Raw genomic sequence first — 26245 nt, forward strand, 5'->3', positions numbered from 1 at the left:
CAGGTGGATCACGTTTGGTCAAAACTCTCCACTATGACCTGTTCATCTTGGGTGCCCTGCTTGGCATAGCTCATAGCTTCTCTGAGTTATTCAAGCCCCTTTGCCACGGCAAGGCAGATTCCCCCCCCCCCCAAATATAGTCCGGCTCCCCACAAGGTCTGAGGGACAGTGGACCGGCCCCCTGCGGAAGAAGTTTGCTGACCCCTCTTCTAGGCCAACCATAATCTTTTGGCTTTCACAATAGCAACAAAGCCCAGGGTGGAAATGGGAATTGATTTTGGAAGTGATGGAGGTGGGGAGATCAAGTCTCCTTGGCAGCCAACCATTAGTTACAGAGCTCCTGGGTTTGTGATTTCAAATCTTGGTTCACATGGGCTCACTTCAGTGTCCCTATAAGCAGCTTAGGACCCATGTACAATTTAGGTGTCTCTTTACACACAAACCTGCTTTTGTATTAAATTTCTGCACCGGAGGCCCTTCTCTGGGCCCCTCTCCTGCTAGATGTGAGATAGGTCTTGTCAGGCCTTTTAGAGGTGTTTTAACTTTTGTGTTAAGTTGTGTTTTCATTTCTGTTTTGCTAAGGGCCCCATTCTCACCATACACTTAAAGCACTATGGTCCCACTTTGAACAGTCATGGCTTCCCCCAAAGAATTCTGGGAACTGTAGACCTTTGGATTTGGCACCACCGCCTCCTTTGGCGAGCAGAAGCCGATGGGCACGTTCAGCTCTGGTGGAGGGAGCGTGGCATCTCAAGGCTTTGGGTTCTCCAGCCCGACTAAAGCAGGTGCTAGTTTGTCTATTGTTTCTTATTGTGGACATAGGAAGCTGCCTTCCGCCAAGTCAGACCCTTTGGTTCATCTGCCCCAGTAGTGTCAGTGCTGACTGGCAGAAATGGCCCTTCTCCCAGGGTTTCAGGCAGGAGACATTCCCAGCTCTACCTAGAGATGCTAGGGATTGAACCTGGGACCTTCTGCATGTAGAGTGGATACTCTACAACCAAGCATTCCCCACTGTGGGGAGAAATGGGGAGAACTCGTTCTTCTAGCATGGGGAAGATCCTCCTGCCTTTTGAACAACAGTTACATCAGATCTTGCGTTCTAGGCCAACTTACACATCATCACGTAGGGGACATTGGCTTTGAGTTTTCTTGTGGGTTTTCCCTTGTGGCTTCCGGTTGGGCCTTGTGGGAACCTGGTACAGGTCAAGATCAGCCACTTGCCTGATACAGCAGCCAGACACTTCTGATGTTCTTGCGTTCTCCCTTCCACTTTTTACTTCTTTCTTCTTTTCAAGGCTCAGATTGGCAGCCAAACAGAAAACTGTGCAGCCAGGAGGTGCAAAGGGTGTGATTCTGTAGCCTTATTAGACTTTACCGATTGGTGGGCTCTGCGTTGCTCCCGGATGGGAGGAAGGAAGTCAAATGACACCAAGGGTTGGTTCAGAGAAAGAGTTCTTTATTTCTGCTCTCCAGAGCAGCAGAAAGGCACTTGCGTGGTCAGTCCACAGGAAGTCCAAAGAAATGAGAGTTTTAATGCAGTATATATATCCTCCAGGCACCCTCTCCCCCCTTCCCCAGGAATCCAGTCGTGTCAGCTTGTACACGCAGGTTGACATCACAGGTGTTCCTGCTCCGGTACTCTTAACCATAAAAGGGTTTTCCTTCCTGTACCTCTGACCATAAAAGGGTATTCCTGTTCCTATACTCTTATCTTGGAGCAAGAGGTCACCAACTCCAAGAACACACTCTGGCGCTGTTCTCGGACTAGGTCTGCGCGTCAGAGTGTGTTCAGAATGTAAGATAAGACCTAGACGTGCCATCCCTACTCCACTGGAACAGCAAAGGTCATCCTTTGCCGTGACTGATAAAGGAGAGAGCTTTGTTTATACAGCTGTGTTCTTGTTATGCATTTGCTCAACAGCTCAAGTTAATGCATTTTAGAAATGCTCCCTTGGAGAAAGAAGAAAAGGGGGGTTTTGGATCCCGTTTCAAACTGACTCCACAGAAACCCATTCCTTCAATTCCAGAGCGTGTTGGGAGGAAAAGAGAACAACTGAGAGGCAGTGAGGGGAGAGAAAGCGAGGTGCTGCAGGAGTCAGGGAAGAAAGTGGAGTCAGACACATGCACAGAGGGAGGGAGGAGGCAACCATGTATACAAGTGTTGATTACGGCAAAACAGGTCTTCTTCTTTTTATGGGTCTTTCCCCACCACTGTTGTCATCAAATTGTATATCACATCTTTCTCTAGATATGTAGTGAACTGACCCAAGAGGAGGGTGGGGAGAAGCAACCATAGAGGATGGTGCCCTCAATACTATATCAGTGTTCCCACAGGCTCCAAAAGGATGGGTGACCTTTGTATGTTGTGACTTTTAACGGTTGTGCTTATGTCCTGCTTTCAGGCTTCCTTTTGGGGCATCTGGTTGACCACTGTGAGAACAGGATGGTGGATTTAGATGGGCCTTTGGCCTGATCCAGCACCCAGGCTCTTCTTAAATTCATATCAGGGTGCTCTGCAGCTCAGACCAGGAGCTCTGTAGGTCAGGTGCTGGTTCCCTGTGCCACTGGTACTGGTGGAAGGCAGAAAGGAAGTGACCACAGCTCAATGGCTGAGCACCTGCTTTGAGTGCCGCAGGTCCCCTTACGGTAGAAAATGATATATAGAGCTATCAGAGGCAGCTTGACTCTGAATACTAGTTGCTGAGAATTGCAAGAGGGGAGTGTTTGGATTCACAGGATACTGAGTAAGTCTGCAGGCTTCAACAGGATGATGCAATACTCTGTGAAGTGCTGGGTAAGAGTGACTCAGCAGGAGTGTGATTAATGTGATTGGCTATCACCTGTTTTAAAAAGGAAAGCCTGTTCAACAGTAACTGTGGTGGTTGTGGTGGTTGTGCTGTGGTATGGTGGTGCTGTGGTGGAGAGTATTTGTTTGCCTTAAGGAGCAGGTACTCTGTATGGACTGTTTTTGTAAATACCTGTATATAGCTCACATTAAAAAGACTGCACTGGAAAAACCTGGGACTCAGAGCGTTTCTGCTAAAAGTGCCGCGAGGAATTCGCGACAGGGTTATGGGCCCAGCACGCTTCCGCTGCACAAGAGTACAGGTGGCAGTTATCTAGCCGTGGGTGCTGGAGGTGAGCTGCAGGGATGGAGCAGTCCAGAACTGGCGTGTTGCTGGAGAAGCTGACGGCCACGAACTACAGCACATGGTCGGTCCGCATGCAACACTTCCTCAAGCGTGAGGGCCTGTGGAAGGTGGTGGAAACTCCACCGCAGCCCCCTGAGGAGGAAGAGGACGACAATGAAAAGCTGGCACTAGCAGAGGCCCAGCTAGAAAAGGATGAGAAAGCTTTGGCTACAATCATCCTTGCAGTGGACGACAGCCAGCTAGTCTACGTAGCTGATAAGGTGACAGCAAGTGAGGCGTGGAATGCGCTCAAGGCTGTCCATGTGCGAGAGACGGCTGGCTCACTGATAACACTGACCAGGAGACTGTACCGGTGTCGGAAGAAACCGGGGGACTCCCTGGCAAACCACCTAAAATTCCTAACAGGCTGTTTTCAGGAGTTAGCCTTAAGAGGGAGGCCTGTGGGGGAAGAGGACAAAGTCTTTATAGTCCTGAGTTCCCTTGATGACAGCTATGATATGCTGGTCAATTCCCTTGAGTCTTTAGAGACTGATAAGCTGACTCTGGAATACGTTACTGGACAGTTATATGCAGAGGAGGACAGGCGTGCAGAGCGAAAGATGACCTCAGCCCAGCTGTTGGAGCATCCCAGAGGGAACAACAGCCGGGAAGAGCAGAGGTGTCGGGAGCCGGAGAAACAGCCAGGAGGAGCTGCTGCAGACCAGCCGGTGGTCAACAAAGTAAAAAGGTGTTTTTGCTGCAAGTCCAGTGGACATCTGCTGCGGGACTGCCCGAGAAAACAACAAAAACAGCAGAAGCACAGGAGGCAGCAGAGAGAGTCTACCGCTTGGGTGTCTGCAGATGGTCAAGAAAATGAAGAGCTGTGGGTTCTGGACAGTGGAGCTTCTCAAACCTTTTGTAAAAGAAAAGGATTGCTAACTGATGCTAGGGCTTCAAACAAAAAACATGTAAGTCTTGCTACGGGCCAGAAAGCTAATGTGGTTTGTGAGGGGGAGGTTGTGTTCCCACAGCTGGGACACACATTCAGGAATGTGTTGTGTGTGCCTAGTTTACAAAACAATCTCCTGAGTATTCCAGACTTGGCAAAAGCAGCCTTTGAAGTAAACTTTGTGGGAGATCAGTGCCAGATAAAGCAAAATGGGGCAGTGTTGGCAAATGCTAACCTTAGAACTAATATGTATGTACTGCAGTGTGAGTCTAAGGTTGCGAATGTGCAAAATGTCCCAACCCATGATATGTGTATTCATCTCCTGCACAGGCGTCTGGCTCATGCTAGCTATAAGGTACTAAACAAAACATTGGAGTTGTGTGGGGGGATGAAAAACATTAAAAGTTGTGATAATTACTTAGACTGCAATATCTGCAAGGAGGTTAAAAGCAGGGCTTTCCCAGTAGCAAGATCAAGCCAGAGAGAAACTAAAAAACCACTGGAGTTGATTCATGCTGATGTAACTGGTCCTTTTCCACCAAGTGTCTCCCATAACAAGTACTGCTTGATCCTAGTGGATGACTATTCTAGATTTGGCTGGGTCTATCCATTAAAGCAAAAGTCTGACGTTGCCCAAACTTTGACGTTCTGGGTAAGAAGGGTAGAAAGACAACTTGGCGAAAAGGTGTGCTCTATTCAGACAGACAGGGGAGGAGAGTTTATGGCAAGCTCCCTAAGAAACTTGTTGCGTTCCCAAGGGATTAAACATAGACTTACCAATGTGGCAACGCCTCAGGAGAACGGAGTAGCAGAGCGTAGGGGAGGTGTCTTGCAGACACAAATGAAAGCATTGTTAGCAGATGCAAATCTTCCAATTAAATACTGGGCTGAGAGTATTAAGACCGCAAATTATATTGGGAATCGCTTGTGGTCAAGGGTACTAGATGACATACCCTATAAAATTCTCTATAACAAAAATCCCAGTTTGCAACATTTGAGAATCTTTGGGACAAAGGCGTGGGTTGACATACCTGTAAAGAACCGAAGAAAAGGTGGGAAAAGGGCACAGCAGTTGCTATTTCTTGGGTATGAAAGTGCTACGAAAGCCTACAGGTTTGAAGATGATAAAAATCTTTTGAGTTATAGTCGATCAGCCAGCTTTAATGAGCAAAGAAATTGGCCCAAGATACATGCAAACCTGCTGCCAGAAAGAGTTTTACTGCCGAGCATACCTGATAAGGCAGTTGAAACAAAGCTAAGAATTGGCAGCTCTCCCAGAGAAACTGAAAGGAAGGAGGTAAAGACTGAGCATTTTTCTCCAGCTGCTAGCATGGAGCAGGGGGGAAAAGAAAGTGCAACAGGGACAGGAGGAGGTAAATCTCCAGAGTCAATCCACCCCAAAAACAGTCCTGAAGGTAGCCCAGGGGGTGAGATTAATGAACCTAGGAGGCCTGCAAGAAGTAATAAAGGTCAACCTCCAGACCGTTATGGGTTCCCAGCCACCATAAACCAGGTTTGTGTAACTGAGCCAGAAAACTTTGAAGAAGTGCAAGAGTTACCTACTCTAGAGAAAGAGGCGTGGTTAAAGGCAATGCAGGCAGAGTATAACTCTCTGCTAAATAACAATGTGTTTGTACCTACAGAATTGCCTGAAGGTAAAAAGCCCATAAGCTGTAAGTGGGTTTTTAAAGTGAAAAAGCTGGCTGATGGTAGTTATCAGAGGAAAGCCAGGTTGGTTGCAAGGGGCTTTACACAAAGAAAAATGATACATTATGATGAAGTGTTTGCCCCAACAGCAAAGGCTGAAACAGTAAAATCAGTTTTAGCAATGGCAAGTCTGAGAGGATTAAAAGTTAATCATTTTGATGTTGCCTCAGCATATTTAAATGCTCCTATTGACGCCGAGGTGTATTTACAGCAAATACCAGGTTATGAGCTGGAAAACGACAGCATGGTGTTAAAGCTGCAAAGGGCACTATACGGTTTACACCAAAGTGCACGTCTATGGCATGAATGCATAGACACAACTTTGAAAAAGATGGGATTCAAACAAAGCCTGGCTGTTTCCTGTTTATATTCAGCAATGGTGCAAGGAAGTGTTTGTTATTTACTTTTGTATGTTGACGATATCTGTCTAATAACAACTGCACAAAAGCAAGTGTCTTGGTTTATAAACAGCCTAGGTAACAAATACAAACTGAAGTATTTGGGAGAGATTCAGAATTACTTAGGAGTAGAGGTTCAGAGAAATGAAGAGGCCGTCTACTCTCTGAGTCAGAAGGAAAAAATCGTAAAGTTACTGAAGACATATGGAATGGAGAGGGCAAATGAGGTTGACACTCCCATAACTACCCAGTACAAAAATGAACCAGAAGGGCAAAAATGTGAGAATGCAACAGCATTTCATTCTCTGTTGGGTTCTCTGTTATATTTAAGTTGTTGGACAAGACCTGACATAACCTTGGCAGTGCACATGTTAAGCCAAAGAAATGCAGACCCGGCTCAGAGAGATTGGGTAGCACTTCAAAGAATCCTAAGGTATCTGAAAGGCACAAAAGATTACAAACTGGTGCTGGATACAGGATATGATCAGCAAGTGTATGCATACGCTGATGCCAGCTGGGGGGACAGAGAAAATGGAAAGTCTACCACTGGCTATGCCATATATATTGGAAATGCCCTGGTTCAGTGGAAATCCCAGAAACAAACATTTGTTGCCACAAGTACTTGTGAAACAGAGTACTCAGCCATAAGCGAATGTGTGTCACAAATAGAGTGGTTTGCTTGCCTAACAAAAGAGCTTGGAATACCTTCAGAAATGCCAATCACTGTGCTAAGTGACAACATGGCTGCACAACAGCTTGCTAACCAACAGAACTTTAAGAGCAAGAGTAAATATATAGCTATAAGATACGGTAATGTGAAAAGTGCTTTGGAAAGAAATGTGTTAAAGGTACAGCACTGTAACACAAAATGTAATGTGGCGGATTTGTATACAAAATGTTTGGATGCTCCTAAATTTCGAGACTTAAGAGAATTATTAGGTCTCAAGCCTTTGACTTAAGGAGGAGTGTTGGGATTCACAGGATACTGAGTAAGTCTGCAGGCTTCAACAGGATGATGCAATACTCTGTGAAGTGCTGGGTCAGAGTGACTCAGCAGGAGTGTGATTAATGTGATTGGCTATCACCTGTTTTAAAAAGGAAAGCCTGTTCAACAGTAACTGTGGTGGTTGTGGTGGTTGTGCTGTGGTGTGGTGGTGCTGTGGTGGAGAGTATTTGTTTGCCTTAAGGAGCAGGTACTCTGTATGGACTGTTTTTGTAAATACCTGTATATAGCTCACATTAAAAAGACTGCACTGGAAAAACCTGGGACTCAGAGCGTTTCTGCTAAAAGTGCCGCGAGGAATTCGCGACAGGGAGAGCAGTGCTGCACTCAAGTCTTGCTTGCAAGCTTCTCACTGGGGCATCTGGTCGGCCACAGTGAGAATAGGATATTGGGCCAGCTAGACTTATGCCTTGGTGCAGCAACCAGGCTCTTCTTATGTTCTTAACTTGCAATACATGCGTTGGTTCCCACGAAACTTGGAGGACATAGGTAAAACCCAATGGCTCATGGACAAAAGTATCACTGGATCTCTAATCTCTGCTAAATAATTCAGCTGCAGCTCTCTCTCCCCCTCCCCCCCCCCGACAGTTGTGTTTACAACCGGGTAGTATCTGTTACATTGGTCAGACTGGAATTTCACCCAGGGTATTAAAATGCACCTCCAGTCAAAAACAGCAAGGAACTATATTGGTAGTCATTTCTTGTAGCGGACAGGCAGCCTGTTAATAAGATGGAAGTGTGCGTTGAAAAGTGTCCACGTAAAACAGTAAAAACTGTGAGCTGCATAGAAGACTGGGGGAGGGGAGTTAATTCCATGCCAGGGTTATATATTTTTTATTTTTTATTTGTTGGCAAACAGACAGAAAATAAGATTAGCCGGTATCATGATTCCTCTATGTACATCTGCAGGGCAGCCTCAGTTGAAATGCAGGTGATGCTTGTGTGTTCCAGTAAACCATGGTTTAGCAGGAAGTGAAACCTGCCCAGCCTGGTTGTTCTCACTTGGCTGCTCCCTCTGGTGCAAGCAGGAGAAGCATACCGAGAGGGCACAGTTAAGCTTGCCTTCTTATGACAAACCCAAGTGTGGTTTGTTTTTCCCTGGCAAGTCAGAATCACAAGCCACAACCTTCAATCATGGTTCTTCGTTTGCTTTCAAATCCTACCTTGTTTGGGAAAAGCAAATCCCAGCCTCAGCTTTGGATGTTACCGGAAACCAGACTTAGTTGTGGCTTCCTGACTTATTTCTCCTGTCTCATGCCAGGGTAAGAGCAAAGTGAGGAGTGATCAGACAACTCTGTAGAAGCATGCCCCTTGTTCCCAATAAGGCAACAACTTGTCCTGACTTGTCATGCATGACCTGTGAACAGAGCCAGTGTGCAGATGTGGTTTTTTTAGGTCAAAGAAGGAAGAGAAGGTCAGCCAGAATTATCATAAGTGGCACCTTTCCTAAGAGGGAACTTAGGGGTTGGGTGTTGCTTTTAAAAAAATGAATTCCCTCCCCCCAGCTTCTATCCCAAGGATGGGGAACCTGTGGCCCTCCAGATGTCATTGGACTCCAGCTTCCATCAGCCCCAGCCAGCAGGGCACAGTGGTCAGGAATGAGTTGTTGTCCAGCCATGTCTGAAGGGCCACTGGTTCCTGACCACTGTTCGATCATACCCACACTTGATGCGTAGGTACAATAGAGGTGTATCAAATTATTCATGGTGTGGAGGAGGAGGGGGGGGGATATAGGATTCCCCACTTCCTTTTTCTATAATACTCAAACTCAAGTTGTTAGGGTTAGGGTTAGGGATTCAGGACAGACTAAATAAATTATTTCTTTGGACAATGCAGAATTTAATGTGTGGGATTTTCTGCCACGAGCTGTCTTTGTGGTCTTTAACGGGCAGTAGAGAAATACATGAAGGAGGGCAAAGTTTGTCCACAGTTGTTAGCATGCTAGGGGCCAGACAATGGAGGAGTGGGCTTTGGTTTTCACATCCTACTTATGGGCCTCCAGGATGCATTTGGCAGCCCACTATGTGGGGAAACTGTTGGGATACTGCCAGGGAGACAGAGGCATCAGGCTTCCACATCGTCTCCGGATGATCACTGGTCTCCCGTGGAAACAGCATCAGTCAATTAGCGACACGAGCCTCAGACGCATTCCAAGACTCATGCACGCCCTTTTCAGCAGTCTCCGCAATGGAAGATTCAGACAGAAGAGCATAATTACAGCTTTATTCAACGTAGGTCAGAACAAAGGAAAAACATGATTGCTTGCATCCGTGTCGAGGAAAACAGCCAGAACAAAAGCTATATACAAAACGGAAGTTCCCAGCGAGAACAGTGCAGGGAGTAAACAGGCATGTGACACACAACAATCATGCCTGACTCTTTTAAGGAGGAACAGAACTATATCCTAACAAAACCAGGGTTTTGGACTGGATAGGCATGGGATATGGACACTTTCTAAGCCCAAGGACCGCATGCCAGTGCTGGAGAGGTCCAGAGGCAATAGTGGACGGAGCAATGATTATAAATTGTCCCTTTATAGGGACATTTGTCCCTGTAGGCTGCTTTCTTCTCACATCCACTTGCTGTTCTCCATTCAGGCAAGCAAAAGGCATTGTCAGAGTTCAAGGGCACATTTTGGCCAAGGAAGGTGCAAAGTGGGGTCATGTGTGTTATCTGGGGAAGGTCCCAAGGACTAGGCAGGGGAGCCCTTACATTTGTCCCCCAGACCTGATGTTATCCACCCCTGTGATGATGGGCCTTTGGTCTGACCCAACAGGGCTGCTTTCTTTGGCTTTTCTCCTTTATTTTAGAATATTATTATTTTATGCTGCTTTTCAGGACCAAGGCCGATTCGAAGGGGGTTGCAAATAAATAAGTAAAAGTTGCAACACAAAACACAATTAAATAACAGCATTGCAGCTCTGGTCTTCAAAACCACATACAGTTGGAAATTTCAAAGAGCAACATAAACACACAAAAATGGCACACATCCCCACCGACCGTCAAGTCAGCCTGTGTCATCAGATGCCATCATGCTGACAATAGGTAGGGTGTTCTAATGCCCCACCAGCTTCCTAACCAAAGGTGAATTGGAAAAGGAGTGTCTAAAAGAAAATGGGGGTGGAAACAAATGTCTCTCCCAGAGAAGGAAGTTACATAGGCGAAGAGGCCACCACCAGAAAGGCTCCATCACACATTCCTTCCTACTAGCCAGATTTGTACCTGCTGTCATGTTGGTGAGCTGAAGGCAAACAAATTGGTTCAGTTCTTGGCTCAGTGTCACACACTTCCCGTGTGAGCCGTGAGTTTGTTTTTACAGGAGAGGCTCAAAAGATGGTGTGTGTGATGATGTCACTCCCAGTGTGAATCGTGCCCCGGCGCCCAATGGCTTTTTTGCATTCCTAGGAAAGGGCCAAGATGTTACTGGCTGTATGAGAGAAGCTGCAAGCAGACTTTCAAGCAGACCTTGAATACTTTTTATTTCCCATACACCTAGTGTCTCTTCGCATCCTTCCTTTTTTACATACGTTTCTTTGTGAGGGAATGGCCCTGAAAAGCAACTCAGAAAATAACCTTTTTGGGGGGGTGGGGAATAAAGACCCCCTTCCTCAGCTGTCACCAGTCATTCCCATTAGGCTGCCTCAGTAGCCATCGAGAGATGGGAAGCCTCATTCCCATTAGGCTTCCCATCTCTCGATGGGAAGCAGGGCTCATCCCATCAACTCTGCCAGAATACCAGCTCCATCAAGCCAGCTGGTCCTTATAAGAATGGCTGTTTAAGAACGGGTGCCCAGATTTGCTTTTTTCCTCTTCCCTTCTTGTCCCATTTTCCTCGTTTGTCATGTGTTGTCTTTTTTTAAGCTTGTAAGCCAGCCTTGTTTTCAGTTGATTTCACAGATACAGGCTGCTCTAGGAGCCTTTTTCAGGGGCTGGAACTGAAGAGTAATGTGCAAACACAGACAGATAGATAGATAGATAGATAGATAGATAGATAGATAGATAGATAGATAGATAAAGCTTGGCATCAGTTAAAATGAAAGTGGGGATGACAGGAAATGGCATCATAGACTTGGGAATGTCTTGCTTTCCTCCTGGTCTGCTTGTGACAGGTCAGGGGTGTGTGGTTAGCTTGCCTCTAGGGTGCAACACACCGCTGTGCTGAAATGGTTGCAGTTTTGCTGGCGACATCAGAAAACAGCTACCTTAGCAACTGCTAGCTTCCCCCCTCCTTTCCCCCATCTTTTGCTGAGAGCTGCTGGTGGTGGTGGCAGCAGCAACTGCTGCTTTTTCGTACTGTAGCAGGAAACCCCCCCCCCCCATCATTCAGTTTGTACAAACTTCACACACACTCACACTCACACACCACATACGCTACACTTCTGTTATAAATTCATAGAAAATCAACCATACATCGGATTTGCACTGTTCCACTTTTATTTTACTCCATGAAGGAAAGAATACAAAATGGGGAAGGTTTGATACAGGGCGCCATAATCCCTTGAGCATCCCAGCACATCCACAGGAGCCCTGCCCAGTTGCTATGCCAACCCTGATGATCCCAGACAGAAGACAATCAAGATCACAAAGAACTTGCATATGGGAGTGGATTCAGCACAGACTGGAACAAAGGACAATGATCAGGTCTTCCCTCAGGGGGCAGGAAACTGTGACTACCTTTTGTCTTCAGAAAATGACTCATGGGGAGGGGTAGAAGGGAACCAGCCAGGTGACAGGACACTCAGGTTACCACCACAACTCCTCCCTCAACCCCTCCTTTCTGTAATGTATGCATGATGTTTCTGGGGGTGGGCTTGACCTAGGGGATGGGAATTTCAAAAGTTTTTATAAGGTCTTGCACACCATTTTCTGTGTCTTTTCCTCTCTCCTGAGAGTGAGGGGAACACCCTGCTGCAACAGTTCAATAAAGGCCAAGCCTACAGGCTGCTGATTTGCTCCAATTTACTCTGGTTGGTGTCTTTACTTTTTGTCCAAGGGAGCCCTCGGATTTTTCCGGTAACAATGCAGGTGCTCTAGAGCGGGAGTTCTTGGCCTGTTTTTCTTTTAATTCATGTCTAAGGTTTTTCTTCTTAAGGACATGCCTGCAGAATCTAGCCACCCCTTTTGCAGTAAGTGCTGTGCGGAGGGTAAAGAAGGCAACTCTTAATGAGATACTCTCCCATCCCCAAACCCCCCTCTCTCTTCCTCGCTGTCTCTCTCTCTTTGGTGCATTGTTGGGGGGGGGGGGAGAGTGGAGAGTTGGGGGTGATGGTTGCCGATTTGCAGTTCTCGGGGACATCCAGACTCTCTTGAATGAAGGCCAGCAGGAGGTTCTTCTTAGATGGGAAGTTGGGGGGGAATGCAGTGCTGTAAATCCGATAGTTCACGTCTCCTTTGCAGACATTTTAACTTTTTCCACTTCGTGACTGTTGGGTCCCCCTGGTGGGCATTGAGACTGTTACACTCTCTCTCTCTCTCTCTCTCTCTCTCTCTCTCACACACACACACACACACACACACACAGAGTGTCTCTTACAGGGAGAGTTCAGAATCCTGAGTTCTGACATCCAAAAAGGTGTTGAGCCTGATCTACGTTCTTTGCTTTGCCCAAGAAGCCCAAACCAAAGAGGACTCATCAGACAACTCCCCCCCCCCCCAAATTTCCTTTTTTAATTGTGCCTTAAAAAAGGAGGGGAGAGGATATTTTGTAATATTTACTGACTTTATGTTTTCTAGGATGAAATCGGGGCCTTTGAAAGTGTGTCAGGGTCCCATTGCTTCTGCAGCACAAATAAAGCCCCTCTTTCCCACAAGTTCAGGTCTGTGGGGCTTCTGCACCGGGAAATGTCCTAACTCTGATTTCTTCTTTCTTTGCTCTTCTTGCCTTGCCTTTCTCTCTCTCTCTCTCTCTCTCTCTCTCTCTCTCTCTCTCTCTGCTATTTTGACTTTTTATTTATTCTTTTGTTTGTGTATGTCCCCTTCCCTTTGTTTTTCTTTGTTTGCCTCTGTGTTTGCTCAGGTGGCTTTGGAGCTGCTCCTGTGTTCGGCAGCCCTCCCACTTTTGGGGGCTCCCCTGGGTTCGGAGGGGTGCCAGCATTCGGTTCAGCCCCAGCCTTTGCAAGCCCTCTGGGCTCGACAGGAGGCAAAGTCTTTGGAGAGGGGACGGCGGCTGCCAATGCTGGAGGATTCGGGTAAGCCACAACAACAACAGCAACAAAACAACAGGGTCTTGGGGGGGGGGGGGTTGCAGTGATATCCAGGTGCCCCATTTTTCTTTTTTAGTTTGAATAAATATTCTGCAAGCCACCCTTCAATTCACTACATTTCATTATACTGATTTCTTTAATCAGATTTCTTATTTACCCTTTGCCAGAAGGTCCTGGGGCAGGTAACAGCAATTAATTACAGTCATACCTCATGTTACGTTTGCTTCATGATACGTTTTTTCAGGTTGCGTCCCGTGGCGACCGGGAAGTACCGGAAAGGATTACTTCCGGGTTTTGCGGCTCGCGCATGTGCAGATGCACAAAATGACGTCACGTGCATGTGCAGAAGCGGTGAATGCGCAGACGTGGCACTGCGGGTTACGTTCTATTCATGTTGCAAACGGGCCTCCAGAACGGATCCCGTTCGCAACCAGAGGTATTACTGTATACAATTTCCACCAAACTCCACCCACCTGTGCAAGGGACAGTTGCCATTGTGCAGTCAGGAACCTTAAAGCCAGGGAAGCTTGCTTTCATTGCAAATCATGAAGCTGGTTAGGATTGGCTGCACTACAGAGTTCCCCATGGAGAACTGTGATAGCAAAGTGAGCTGGGATTGGAAGTCAAGCAGTGCCTATCAGCTTACTTCAAGCTCCATGGGGCTGCTGCTGCCAGCTGATCTTTGGTGCTTGCAAAGAGCCAAACCCAGGGAGCCCCTGCTTAGTGCATTGAAACCTTGACCATCAGCTGATCAGTGGTACTACAACACACTGTGCTATTTTATTTAACAGCCTTGTACAGTGCTTTGAAGTCCTCATTGTGGGGACTTCAAAGCACCCCATTGCCTGATGTCATTGTGATGTCAGTTGATTGGCAGGCGGGTGGCTCTGTTAATAAAAGGAAGGCAGATGCACCTCACCAAGGAGGGCATTCCACCAACAGGGAGCCACCATTGAGCAGACCCTGTCCGGGCAGAACACCAATCCAGGCAGCAGTACCAACATGGCTTCCCTTGCCATCTACAGCACCCAAGTTGGCTGATTATGGATTTCTGCCTTCATCTAGCTCTTTTTGCTTCACTTATCTTTTTTAAAAGCCACACCCTCTTTAACCCACTGCTTGCTCCTGCTCTCTGTTCCACAGGTTTGGTGGCACAGCCAAAACAGTGTCATTCGGAACACTGGCAAGCCAGAACACCCCTACCTTTGGATCCCTCTCTCAGCAGACTACGGGTTTTGGCACACAAGGCACTGGCTTCTCCGCTTTCGGGTCGAGTGGAGGAGGAGGTATGAGCTGTTCTTGACCCTAAATAGGAGGGAGCTTGGAGAGGTGGGAGCATGGGGAGCTTCAGCACTTGGTCAGTCATAAACTGTTAGGGGCTGGATTTCAGATGCAAACCAAGCTTAATTGTATCTTAAAGGGGAGCAGGGGTTGCTTTTTAATTTTTTCTTGCATTTATGTCCCACCTTTCTCTCCAAGTTGCTCAGGGTGGTGTACATGGTTTCTCTCCCTCATTCAACGACTCACAACAACCCTGTGAGGTAGGTTAGGCTGAGAGGCAATGACTGGCTCAAGGTCACACCCAGTGAACTTTGTGGCTGAGCGTGGATTTAAACCCTAGTCCAACACTTTTAACTGGCTACACCACACTGGCTCTCTGTTGGAGAGACTGAGGGACATAACTGTATCCAGCGTACATCCTTTCTATCCCCTTTGGGGGTGGGAAAATAGAAAGAAATTGTAATGTTTCTAGGGGTTGCTCGTGCGTAAGTTGCCTTTACTCCTGGCTAGGTTGCATGGGTGAACCCTTTCTGTCAGGACAGCCTCAAGATCCGTGGCTGCCTCAGTCGCTGGCAGAATCCGTCAGTGGGCGTTTCTTAAACCGCTTCCAACATAGAAGCTGTTTGACGCCCAGTGTCCTCCCCCATTGCCTGCGCGAAAGTTTCCTGCGCAAGGTGGCTGTGGGCAACGGAGCGCTCGTACCCTCTCCGCTGGTCTCCTGCGAAGAGTCCTGGAGCCACCTCTCCGATTCCTCTATCTCCTCCCCTTTCCCACTGGTGTTACGCTGATTACCTTCCCCAGCGGATGGGCTATCCCTCCTTCTACTAGGACCCTCTCCACCATTGTCCGGGAGCCTCCTCTCCGCCTCCCGCTTTGATGGCAGTTCCCTGACATCCACCTCCCCCCCAGGACCCCACCCCCACCCCCGGCCGGACCTTCTGACGTACCCTCATCCCTATCCTCGACCAACGATGCGGGGAATCCCCTGAAGGAGCTGTTGTCATCCTCCGAGGATTCAAAACCCGCTCCCCCCCCCGATACCTTCCCAGGGGGTGAGTCTCCCAGCTTGCTTCTTCTTCCTCGGACACCACCCCTCCCTCCTCTTCGGAGGCAGGAAAACCCACAAAGTCCTCTTCATCGTCTGTAGTGCCAAACTCTTCCTCCCAGAATCTCACTAGTGGTTTTGGTTTCCTTGGATACCGGTTGTGGAATTCTTCCACTAGATACCCGTCCGTGACAGCCTCAGCAGGGACCCACGTGTTTTCGGACTCGGGTTCTCCTTCCCAAGCTACCAAGTACTCCACCTGGCGTCCTCGCCACCTTGAATCGAGTACTTCCGTAGCTTGGTTATGGTGTTCCCTCTCCTCTACCTGCGGGTGGGTGGTGCCTCTTCCCCCCTGCTCTGGAGCCTCCCGCCCCTCCCTGTACAGTGAGAGTAGGGACCTATGGAACACCGGATGTATCTTCATGCTGTTAGACAGTTTGAGCTTGAATGCCACCGGGTTCACCTGCTGTGTTACCTCAAATGGTCCCAGTCTCCTTGGTTGCAATTTCTTGCACCCTCCCTTTAGGGGTAACCCCTGGGTTGACAGCCACACCCGGTCTCCCACCCGTATGGCTTCCCCCTCCCGACGGTGTTTGTCGGCTTGTCTCTTGTAAACTTCCTTGGCCCGCTCCAAGTTCCACCTGAGTTGCTGGTGCAATGCCTCCATTTCTTCCACAAACTCCTCTGCCGCAGGTACACTCCATCCCTCCTCCCCCCTCCCCGGGAAGGCCCTGGGGTGACACCCGTAATTGGCCATGAACGGGCTCATTCCCGTGGATACATGTTCAGCGTTGTTGTACGCAAACTCAGCCAGTGCTAACTTCTCTACCCAATCGTTCTGTCTCTCGCCGACGTAGCAGCGTAGGTATTGCTGGAGTATCCCGTTTGCTTTTTCTGCTTGCCCGTTGGTTTCCGGGTGTCGCGCTGTCGAGAACCCCACCTCTACCTGTAATAAGCTCATGAGCTTCCTCCAGAACCGGGAAGTAAATTGTTTCCTGCGATCTGAGATGACTCTTGAGGGAACTCCATGCAGCCTGAAGATGTGCTCCACAAAGAACCTGGCTGTTTCTTCTGCCGTCACTGCATGTGAGCAAGCGATGAAATGGCACATCTTGGTCAGTAGATCGACTACTACCATGACTGCTGTTTTTCCTCTCAACTTGGGTAAATCTGTCATAAAATCAATGGACACCACCTCCCAGGGTCTTTCCGGCGTGGGTAAGGGTTCCAGTAACCCTGCAGGAGCCGCCCTCTCCCCCTTGGCCCTTTGGCAGCGGTCGCACCCCCGTACATATTCTCGTACTTCTTCCCTTACCTTTGGCCACCAAAATTGCCTAGTGACCAGTAGCATAGTTTTGTGTTGCCCGAAGTGGCCCGCCGTGGGGTTGTCGTGGAGTTGCTTGAGTACCCTTCCCCTCAGGGTCCCCTCTGGTACGTACAGTGCCCCCTTGTAGTACAACAGCCCTTCCTTTTCCTCAAACCCTCCATTGCTCTCCCTCCCATCTCGGAGTTCTCTGATTTTAGTTTGAGCGAACTCGTCATTTCTAGTGAGCTCCCCCAGTTTCCGTTTCCCAACCAACGCTCCCCCACACACCCATCGGTCCTTGGGCATCACGTGTCGTATCTCCGGCGGTCCCTCTCCTTCCATGTACTCCGGCTTACGGGAGAGCGCATCTGCTCTTACGTTTTCTTCTCCCGGTACGTATCGGATCTTGAAGGAAAACTTGGAGAACTCCTTTGCCCATCGAATCTGCCTCTGGTTGAGTACTCGCGCGGTCCTCCAGTATTCTAGGTTCTTGTGGTCAGTGCAGGCCTGAATCTTGTGTTGCACCCCTATCAACAGATGTCTCCATCGTCGAAACGCTGCATAGATTGCAAGCAGTTCGCGGTCATACACGGTATAGTTCTGCTCCGATTAGCTCAGCTTCCTCGAGAAAAAGGCACACGGTCTCCAGTCCCCTTCGGCTCCCCCCTGCAAGAGAAGGACCGCCCCAATGGCTCGGTCAGACGCGTCGGTTTCCAACCTCATGGGCTTCTTCAGATCCACATGCAGGAGCTGCTCCTCCGAAGCGAACGCCTTCTTCAGCCTTTCAAAGGATCGCTGGGCACTTTCTGTCCAGGCGAACCTCTTCTTGCTGCTGAGACAATCTGTGATGGGCGCTGTCAAGTGGGTGAAGTTCTTGATGAACTTCCTGTAGAAGTTGCTGAACCCTAGGAACCTCTGCACGTCCTTCCAGGTCTTGGGGGCCTTCCACTCCAACACCGCCTGCACCTTGCTCGGGTCCATGGCTAGACCCTTGTCCGACAACCTGTACCCCAGAAATTCGACTTCTCTGGCGTGGAACTGGCATTTTTCCAGCTTGACCCACAACTGGTGCTTCTGCAGTCTCTTTAGCACTTCCCTGACGTCTCTGACATGTTGCTCCTCATTGTCCGAATAGATTAAGACGTCATCCAAAAAGGCCACGCATTTCTTGTACAGCAGGGGCCCCAACACGTGGTGCATGAAAGCTTGAAAGCAGGCGGAGCCTGATTGTAATCCAAATGGCATGACTAAGTACTCAAACGCCCCCAGGGGGGTGAACATGGTGGTTTTCCATTCGTCCCCCTCCCGTATTCTAATCAGATTGTACGCTCCCCTGAGATCCAGTTTAGTAAAAAAATTTCCCCGCCTCACTTGTGTTAAAATGTCATCAATCCTGGGCATTGGGAAGGTCACTGGTTCTGAAACCAAGTTCAACGCCCTATAGTCTACAACCAATCTGGGCTGGTTAGTCTCCTTTATGTTCACAAAGAACACTGGGCTGCCCCCCACCACCTTTGATTCCCTTATGAACCCTCTCTTCAGATTCTTGTTGATAAACTGCCACAACTCCTGCATCTCCCTGTCAGACATGGCATACAGCTTACCCATTGGTAGTTGCGCCCCTGGGAGCAAGTTGATTCGGCAGTCAAAGGGCCGATGAGGGGGTAGTTTGTCTGCCTCTATCTCGCTGAAGACTTCCCTTAGGTCAGCATATTGTGTTGGCACCTCTCCTTTCGTTCCCACTGCCAGCCCAGCCACCCTGGCCACAGTCATTCTTGCTCCCCCCCCCCCCCGACAGTGCTCCAAACAGTACGTTGACCCAAAGGTGACTGACTGCTGATGCCATGACACTACTGGATCATGCAGTGCCAGCCAGCTCATCCCCAGTATTATTGGGGGTCCTGCCAGTGTGGCCACGTGAAAGGCAATGGTCTCCATGTGCCTGGAAACCCTCATTCGCATTGGTGGGGTCTGGTGTGTCACTTCCTCTCCCAGAAGTTCCCTGCCATCTATGGTGGTCACTTGCAAGGGAAAATCCAAAGGTAGTAGGTGGAGTTGGTGCTCTAGGGCAAAGTCCCTGCTGAAGAAATTACAGGAGCTGCCTGAATCCAGCAACCCCTCAACCTTGACTGGGTGCCCATTCGGGAGTTCTAGCACCACTTCTACAGCTATGGCTGCTCTGGGGCGCTCAGGCTGGGGCGCTTTTATTGGTTGTTTGCCTGGCTGATGGCCCTCTTGATTGGCAGCCAGGCACTTTCGTTTCCCTGCGCCTGTTCTTGCTCCTCCTTCTCCTCCCCGCTGGCAGCAGCCCCCACCATCCCTTGCCAGGCCTTCCTTTGAGGGCAGACCCTGGCAAAGTGTCCTGGCCGTTGGCAGAGAAAACATTTCTTGGTCGTCTTCCAATCCTTTCCCTCCCTTTTGCGACCTTCACTGGACTTTGAAATCCCGCTGGCTCTAGCACCATCCACTTCCATTGGCTCAGGAGCCTGGGAAAGCTGCCTTGGTATTTCAGGAATGCTGTAGTCAAGGCAACGTTCCCCCCCCCCCTTTACCTCGCGCTTCTCCTGAGCGCGCGCTTCCTGTCGTACTCCAATCGCAAGCACAGCCTTGGTCAGCTGATCCATGGACTGCGGGCGGGGGGCCCTGGACAGTTCGTCCTTCACAGCAGGAGACAGACCTTCCTCGAATAGCATTTGTACTGGTTCCGAGTCCAAACTCCATCCGAGCCGGTGGATCAGCATGGCAAAACGTGACCAGTGTTCTCTAACTGATTGGCTCCCCTGCTTGCACCCCATCAGCTCCCACCTAGTCACACTCTGTGCCACTTCACTTGAATACATCGCATCCATGGCTTGGAAGAATTTCTTAAGGTCCTTCAGGGCCGTATTCTGCGTTGCCATGAGGGGCCTAATCCAATCACGCCCCCCCCCCCCCCCCCGGAGATGCCCCACAACGTAGGCTACTCGTTCTCCATCATCCGCAAAGTCATTATGCTGCAGTTCCAAGGCATACTCTATTTCCGTTCGGAACGCATTATAGTCTTGGGGGTCCCCCCCAAACTTCTGTACCAACCCCGGTACTTTCCTGGCGATGGGGGTGGGTCTGACCTGTGCATCCAGAGCCTGCCTTTCATCCAGCCGCGCCGTTAGGAGAGCCACATGCTGTTCCAAGTCTCGGTTTCTCTCAACCAGACTTTCCCCTCCAGCTGCTTGCTCCTCCCGACCTCCGGATCCCCTGGTGATGCTCATGCTGTCGCTCCTCCGAAGCTGCACACAAGCAACGTAAGGGACTGACGGATTGCTGTAATGTTTCTAGGGGTTGCTCGTGCGTAAGTTGCCTTTACTCCTGGCTAGGTTGCATGGGTGAACCCTTTCTGTCAGGACAGCCTCAAGATCCGTGGCTGCCTCAGTCGCTGGCAGAATCCGTCAGTGGGCGTTTCTTAAACCGCTTCCAACATAGAAGCTGTTTGACGCCCAGTGTCCTCCCCCATTGCCTGCGCGAAAGTTTCCTGCGCAAGGTGGCTGTGGGCAACGGAGCGCTCGTACCCTCTCCGCTGGTCTCCTGCGAAGAGTCCTGGAGCCACCTCTCCGATTCCTCTATCTCCTCCCCTTTCCCACTGGTGTTACGCTGATTACCTTCCCCAGCGGATGGGCTATCCCTCCTTCTACTAGGACCCTCTCCACCATTGTCCGGGAGCCTCCTCTCCGCCTCCCGCTCCGATGGCAGTTCCCTGACAGAAATGTATATATTTAACCACACTTTAAAAACCTTTATGTGAGGGTTAGAGCCTTTTTAACCACCTAGAGACAATTGCAGTTAAGCAGTACATAAATTGTTTAAATATTTTTAGCAATTTACAAAACACACCAAAGCTGATGTTAAGCCCCCAAACCCAGAAACCTTCCGCCGCCATTCATTTCTCGGGCTTATTGCTCTCTGCACCTTCTGAGTAGGAGTTTGCAAAGTCTGCTCATGAGCATGTGCAGAGTTTCCATCCCCTTGTCCTTGCCCTCCACCTGGTTCTTAGATGTTTTGAGGATTTTTTTCTCAGAACAGGGAAAATGGAAGTCCTCCTTCACACAGCCCATAATTAAAATTTGCTCTCACAAGAAGTAGTTACAGCCACTATCTTGGGTGGCTCTAAAAGGGTGTTGGACAAATTCAAGGGGGAATTAGGCTGTGTTCTACCTCTGCTGTCAGAGGGAAGGTGCCCCCAGTTGCTGGGAATCACCCCCAAGAAGCTGCTAACAGTTGACAGTACTGAGCTAGATGGAACCAATGGTCTGACTCTTTAGAAGGCAGCTCCCTCTGTGTATGAATTAAAAGAAGAGCTTTGGTTGCGGGTTAGAGTTAAACACTAGATGGAGAACTGGTGTGATTGGATACTGGTTAGGGGGCAGAGAGAAACTGTGCTGATGTGACAGTGTGGCTTTGAGGCTGGCTTGGAATCCTGACACCGTTCCTTAATGTGTGTTTTGTAATATAACCTATCCAATAACCCCTTTAACATTGCATTTCCCCTCACCCCTTACAGGCTTTGGCTTTGGATCGTCTAATGTGTAAGTCTCTCTCGTGCTGCATTCCATGTTGTCGGTAGGTTTTTTCGGTTTATTTTGTGCCAGAAAGAGAGCTGCTTTTGAGGTGAAATATATTATTAAATATGGTAATCCCTGCTTGAATTTTGAATCAGCAAGAGATGACTGTGGGCTTTGTTCCCTCTCTCATTTCCCCTTGTAATAACATTAATGAGAAGCTTAAGATCTAGAAGGCAGTGTTTCTCCCGGGGACCTGATCCTCCCTTATAAATAGGCTGCTCTTTTCTTCTATTCTTCACCCTGCACTTTTTTCCTTTGTAAAAGTAGGACTTTAAGAAACTATTTTTGGAATGCTCCACAAAGTGGGAACTCAGTAAATGCTCTGTGGGTTGCAGAGCTCTCCTGAGTAAACTGAGGCAGCAGTGTGTCCACCATTGGAAAAGTTCCTGAAAGCCACAAGCACTGTGTGCCAAAGCAGGCTTTGCCATCCTGGTACAGCAACCATCAGTCTTGGCCTGCAGAGGCATTGTGAGACTCCCATCTCCCCATCAGCCCCAGGCAGTAGTCTAAAATATATGGAGCATCACAGGTGGTCAAAAGCTGTGCCTTTTGTTGTTGTTATTGTTATTAGTATTATTAACACAATTTTCATAATACAAAACAATCTCCCCTCATCTCTCAGCAGAGACAAGGGGTGTCTATAAAGTACAATAAAACAAACAGACAAACTGAAAACACTAATCTATCAGCGCTATCAAAAATCAAGTCCAGAATGTTCAAAGAAAGTTTTGTACGCTGCTGGGAGATGTCAATGCTTATGGGACTGGCCAGTGGTGCAGCCTGGCAGTGATTGGCTGAGCTGCCTTTTAATTTCAGAGGTAGGAAGAGTGGGAAGAAGAATCTTGCCTGCCATTAGCTCTCAGCTGCTCAGGTCCATGAGCTTCTAAGGCCAGGCTGGTTAGGGCTGATGGGAGATGGAGTCTTACAAGAGATCTGGCGAGCCACAGGTTTCCCCATGGAACAAGCAGGAGGAGGCCTCAGATGTGGGGGAGGTGATCTTTTGAAAAGAGTGTTGGAAAAGGGGAAGGGTCAAAAGGAGAAGACCTGGATGTTGCGTCCCAAAAGCAAGGAAGGATTGGAATCTGATTAATAAAATACACACGAGGCTTGACCAGCAAGACTCTGGGAGGAGTGCCAATAATAATCCTGTCCACCCCTTGGCCCAGGTTGTTTTATTCACAAAAGAACTTTTTACACAGTGTTCATAAGAACCAATCAGATTTCCTCTGAGCATTTCAAAAACCCCACGTGGGGACAAAGTTAAAGTTAAAACTACAAAGAGCTAATTTGAGGATGCATAGTAGTTCAGAGTAAATAAAATAGGAATCAAGGAGGAATGTTTTTAGGAAACCCGGAGGTTGTAAACAGCAGTAAACAGGAGAGGAAGGACAGGTAGTATTTACCATCTCCTTGTGAACTCTCTTCCTGGCCCTTAAGATCTATCTAAAGATTAGCAAACTCCATCAAAGCTACCTTCTATCTTTATGACCCTGGATGCCTAATGAAGCAACTGGCCTGTGTTTAGAATGCTGATACGTGCCTGTCAGGCCGAGAAATACGACGGAGATGCAGAGACGTGGATTGATCAGAAATCATATCAAAATGGCTCAAACCCAGTCAACGCAATGCTTTCATTGCTGACACAAATGGCTTGCTCCATATTTTTTATAATTCCTCATAGCAATCCCACCTGATCACTACACTGGAGAGGCAGCCTGAGAGGGTAAGGAAAAAAAAAACTGGTACAAGAAAGACAAAGCAAGGCCACATATCCAGACACCAGGAGCTACAGAGGGGAATCATATTTCTTTCTTTCTTTTTAAAAAGCATTTCAACCTGTTCGTCTCCTAGAGTAACTTACATACAAGCAGTTAAAACAAAGCAGTCCCTGAGACAGAAATATTATTTATTGGTTGGGTGGGGTAGGGGGAAGGCCTCTGGACTTAGCCTCACTTGCAAGGCTTGTAGAAGTACCCAAAACAAGGCAAGGTGCCATGAAGCAAGCTAAAAATAAGCTGGGCCTTTCACCCAGGCAGATTGGCAATCTCAACACATTTTTGGAGGGGGGGGGGATCTTAGGGAGATGTCTTCCTCCTTGGCTAATGGGGAGCAATGAGGGGAATGTGGAGCAGTGGGCACACTTGTTCTCCAGTCCTTACTCTTTGGCTATTTTTAAACCTAATAAATGCTTGTGCTTTGAAGACTCACTTGGGATGGAATATGAGAATTGGTAGCACTGGGCTGTGGAAAGAGATATTTGGGTTTTTCTTCCCTTTTTTAAAAATAAGCAGCTTAAGAAGTTTGTTCCCTTTTGGGGAAAAGGGGGTCCAAGACCACTCAACTAGCCTGGACCAGTTGGAAGTCTCCTTAGAGCCCCAAACTCTCCAGGATTCTTGGATTCAGGCAAGGGTGGGGAACCTCTGACCCAGGAGCCAAATCTGACCCTCCAGGCCCCTCTTACTCACCCTTGGAAGTTTACAACCCTTGCCAGTTCTTTCATGTTTGCATGGATGAAGGATAGACATGCATGTGTTTGTGTAGAAACTAGCATATTGTGCAAGGGAAAAATTAACATGAATAGCCCCACCCATGTTCTCACCCTTGTTTTCTATTTTTCCTCTTTCAGATCCACCTCTGGGTTTAGCAGCTGGAGAAGCTGAAGGATGCCTGCCCATGTTGTGCTTCTATTGGGTGGGCAGGAGTGAAGTGAGGAGATGTACATATTGCAATTAAATGTCAGGATTTTTATTTTTAAATTAGTTTTTATTAACGATGTGTTACAAAGCAAACAAATAAACAAGGAAAATAATCTTGCGTATCCATTTTTGATTCATAGAGTCTTTTTCACAGTTTGATTACATTCAGTATGAGACACTATTGTCATAGACATCATTTGATTGGGGGGGAAGAAACGGGAGGGAGATGGAGGGTAATATTCTTTCATTCTATTGCATCATGTTAGCGTAGAGTTTGTGTCAGCACCTCATGGGTAGGTCCTTTATTTGTATTTTTTTAATTTGTATTGGCATTGCAAGAGATTAGGGTGTCCAGAGCTTGATTGGTTGTGTTCATTTGGTTGCAGTGCAGTTTGTTTATATGTGTTGAGGGAGGGAAGTGTCTAGTTACAATGTTTCTGACTGCTGAGAATAAGTGACTTAGAGTTTCTTGTCATATCCATGTGTGTTGTTGTCCTGGAAAATATTTAATAGGGCTAGTTCTGGAGTTGCTTCTATTATCTGTTTTGTTATTGTGGTTATTTCCTGCAGCACTGATATCCAAAAGAAATGAACTTTGGGGCATTCCCACCACATGTGGAGGTACTTGCCTATGGAGGTGTAGCATCTCCAGCATTTAGATGAGGTCCCTGGGTGTATCAGTGCCAACTTCTGTGGTATTAGGTAAAGGTAAAGGGACCCCTGACCATTAGCTCCATGTAATGGTTCTATGGGTTGCTCGTGCGTAAGTTGCCGCCACTCCTGACTAGGTTACCTGGTTGAACCCTTTCTGTCTGGACAGCCTCAAGTTTCGTGGCTGCCTCAGTCGCTGGCAGAATCCGTCAGTGGGCATTTCTTGAACCTTTTCCAGCATAAAAGCTGTTTGACGCCCAGTCTTCTCCTACTCTCCCTGCACGGAAGTCTTCTGCGCAGGGAGGGTGTGGGCAATGGAGTACCCGTATTCTCTCCGCTGGTCTCCGGAGAGGAGTCCTGGAGCCACCTCTCCGATTCCCCCATCTGCCCCCTTCTCCACTGGTGTTACGCTGATTTCCTTCCCCAGCAGATGGGCTGCCTCTCTCCCTACTGGGACCCTCTCCGGCATCCCTCTGGAGCCTTCTCTCCGCCTCCAGCTCCGATGGCAGTCCCCTGACATCCACCTCCCCCCCAGGACCCCCTCCACCCCCGGCCTGACCTTCTGATCCAACTTCGTCCCTTTCCTCGGCTGACGATGTGGGGAATCCCCTGAAGGAGCTGTTGCCATACTCCGAGGATTCAAAACCCGCTTCCCATCCGCTCCGATATATTCCCGCGGGGTGAGCCTCCCAGTCTGATTCTTCTCCCTCGGACACCTCCTCTCCCTACTCTTCGGAGGCCGGAAAACTCACAAAGTCCTCTTCGTCATCTGTGGTTCCAAATTCTTCCTCCCAGAATCTCGCTAGTGGTTTTGGTTTATCTGGGAACAGGCTGTGGAATTCTTCCACTAGGTACCCATCATTGACCGCCTCAGCGGGGACCCACGCGTTTTCTGACTCGGGTTCTCCCTCCCAAGCCACCAAGTACTCCACCTGGCGTCCTCGCCACCTTGAATCGAGTATTTCCGTGGCTTGGTTGTGGTGTTCCCTCTCCTCTGGATGGTGGATGGTGACTCCTCCCTCCCGCCCCGGAAATTCCCGCCCCTCCCTGTACGGTGAGAGTAGGGACCTATGGAACACCGGATGTATCTTCATGCTGTCAGGCAATTTGAGCTTGAATGCCACAGGGTTCACCTGCTGTGTTACCTCAAAAGGTCCCAGCCTCCTTGGCTGCAACTTCTTACACCCTCCTTTTAGGGGTAACCCTTGGGTTGACAACCACACTCGGTCTCCCACCCGTATGGCCTCCCCCTCCCGACGGTGCTTGTCTGCCTGCCTCTT

The 26245-nt window shown here is 48.6% G+C and overlaps 1 protein-coding gene across 1 annotated transcript; it reads left to right on the plus strand.

The window, feature by feature from the left end:
• Positions 1-671: 671 nt before the first annotated feature.
• On the plus strand, positions 672-24385 carry LOC310668862 (nuclear pore complex protein Nup214-like). Its single transcript, XM_083422223.1, has 5 exons — positions 672-785; positions 13205-13376; positions 14535-14677; positions 21558-21582; positions 24245-24385. Exons 1-5 carry the CDS (start codon positions 713-715, stop codon positions 24276-24278), a joined length of 447 nt encoding a protein of 148 aa, XP_083278349.1. The 5' UTR covers positions 672-712; the 3' UTR covers positions 24279-24385.
• Positions 24386-26245: the final 1860 nt, after the last annotated feature.

Source organism: Podarcis tiliguerta (assembly GCF_965153285.1).
Source record: "Podarcis tiliguerta genome assembly, chromosome: W".
NCBI lineage: Eukaryota > Metazoa > Chordata > Lepidosauria > Squamata > Lacertidae > Podarcis > Podarcis tiliguerta.

What these genes read in the sequence shown, in the direction of transcription:
- LOC310668862 (XM_083422223.1), top strand. Translation starts at nt 713, where the DNA reads ATGGGCACGTTCAGCTCTGGTGGAGGGAGCGTGGCATCTCAAGGCTTT. An exon ending in CTCCAGCCCGACTAAAGCAG is followed by an intron (nt 786 to 13,204) that starts GTGCTAGTTTGT and finishes GTGTTTGCTCAG; the next exon opens with GTGGCTTTGGAGCTGCTCCT. An exon ending in CGGGTCGAGTGGAGGAGGAG is followed by an intron (nt 14,678 to 21,557) that starts GTATGAGCTGTT and finishes CACCCCTTACAG; the next exon opens with GCTTTGGCTTTGGATCGTCT.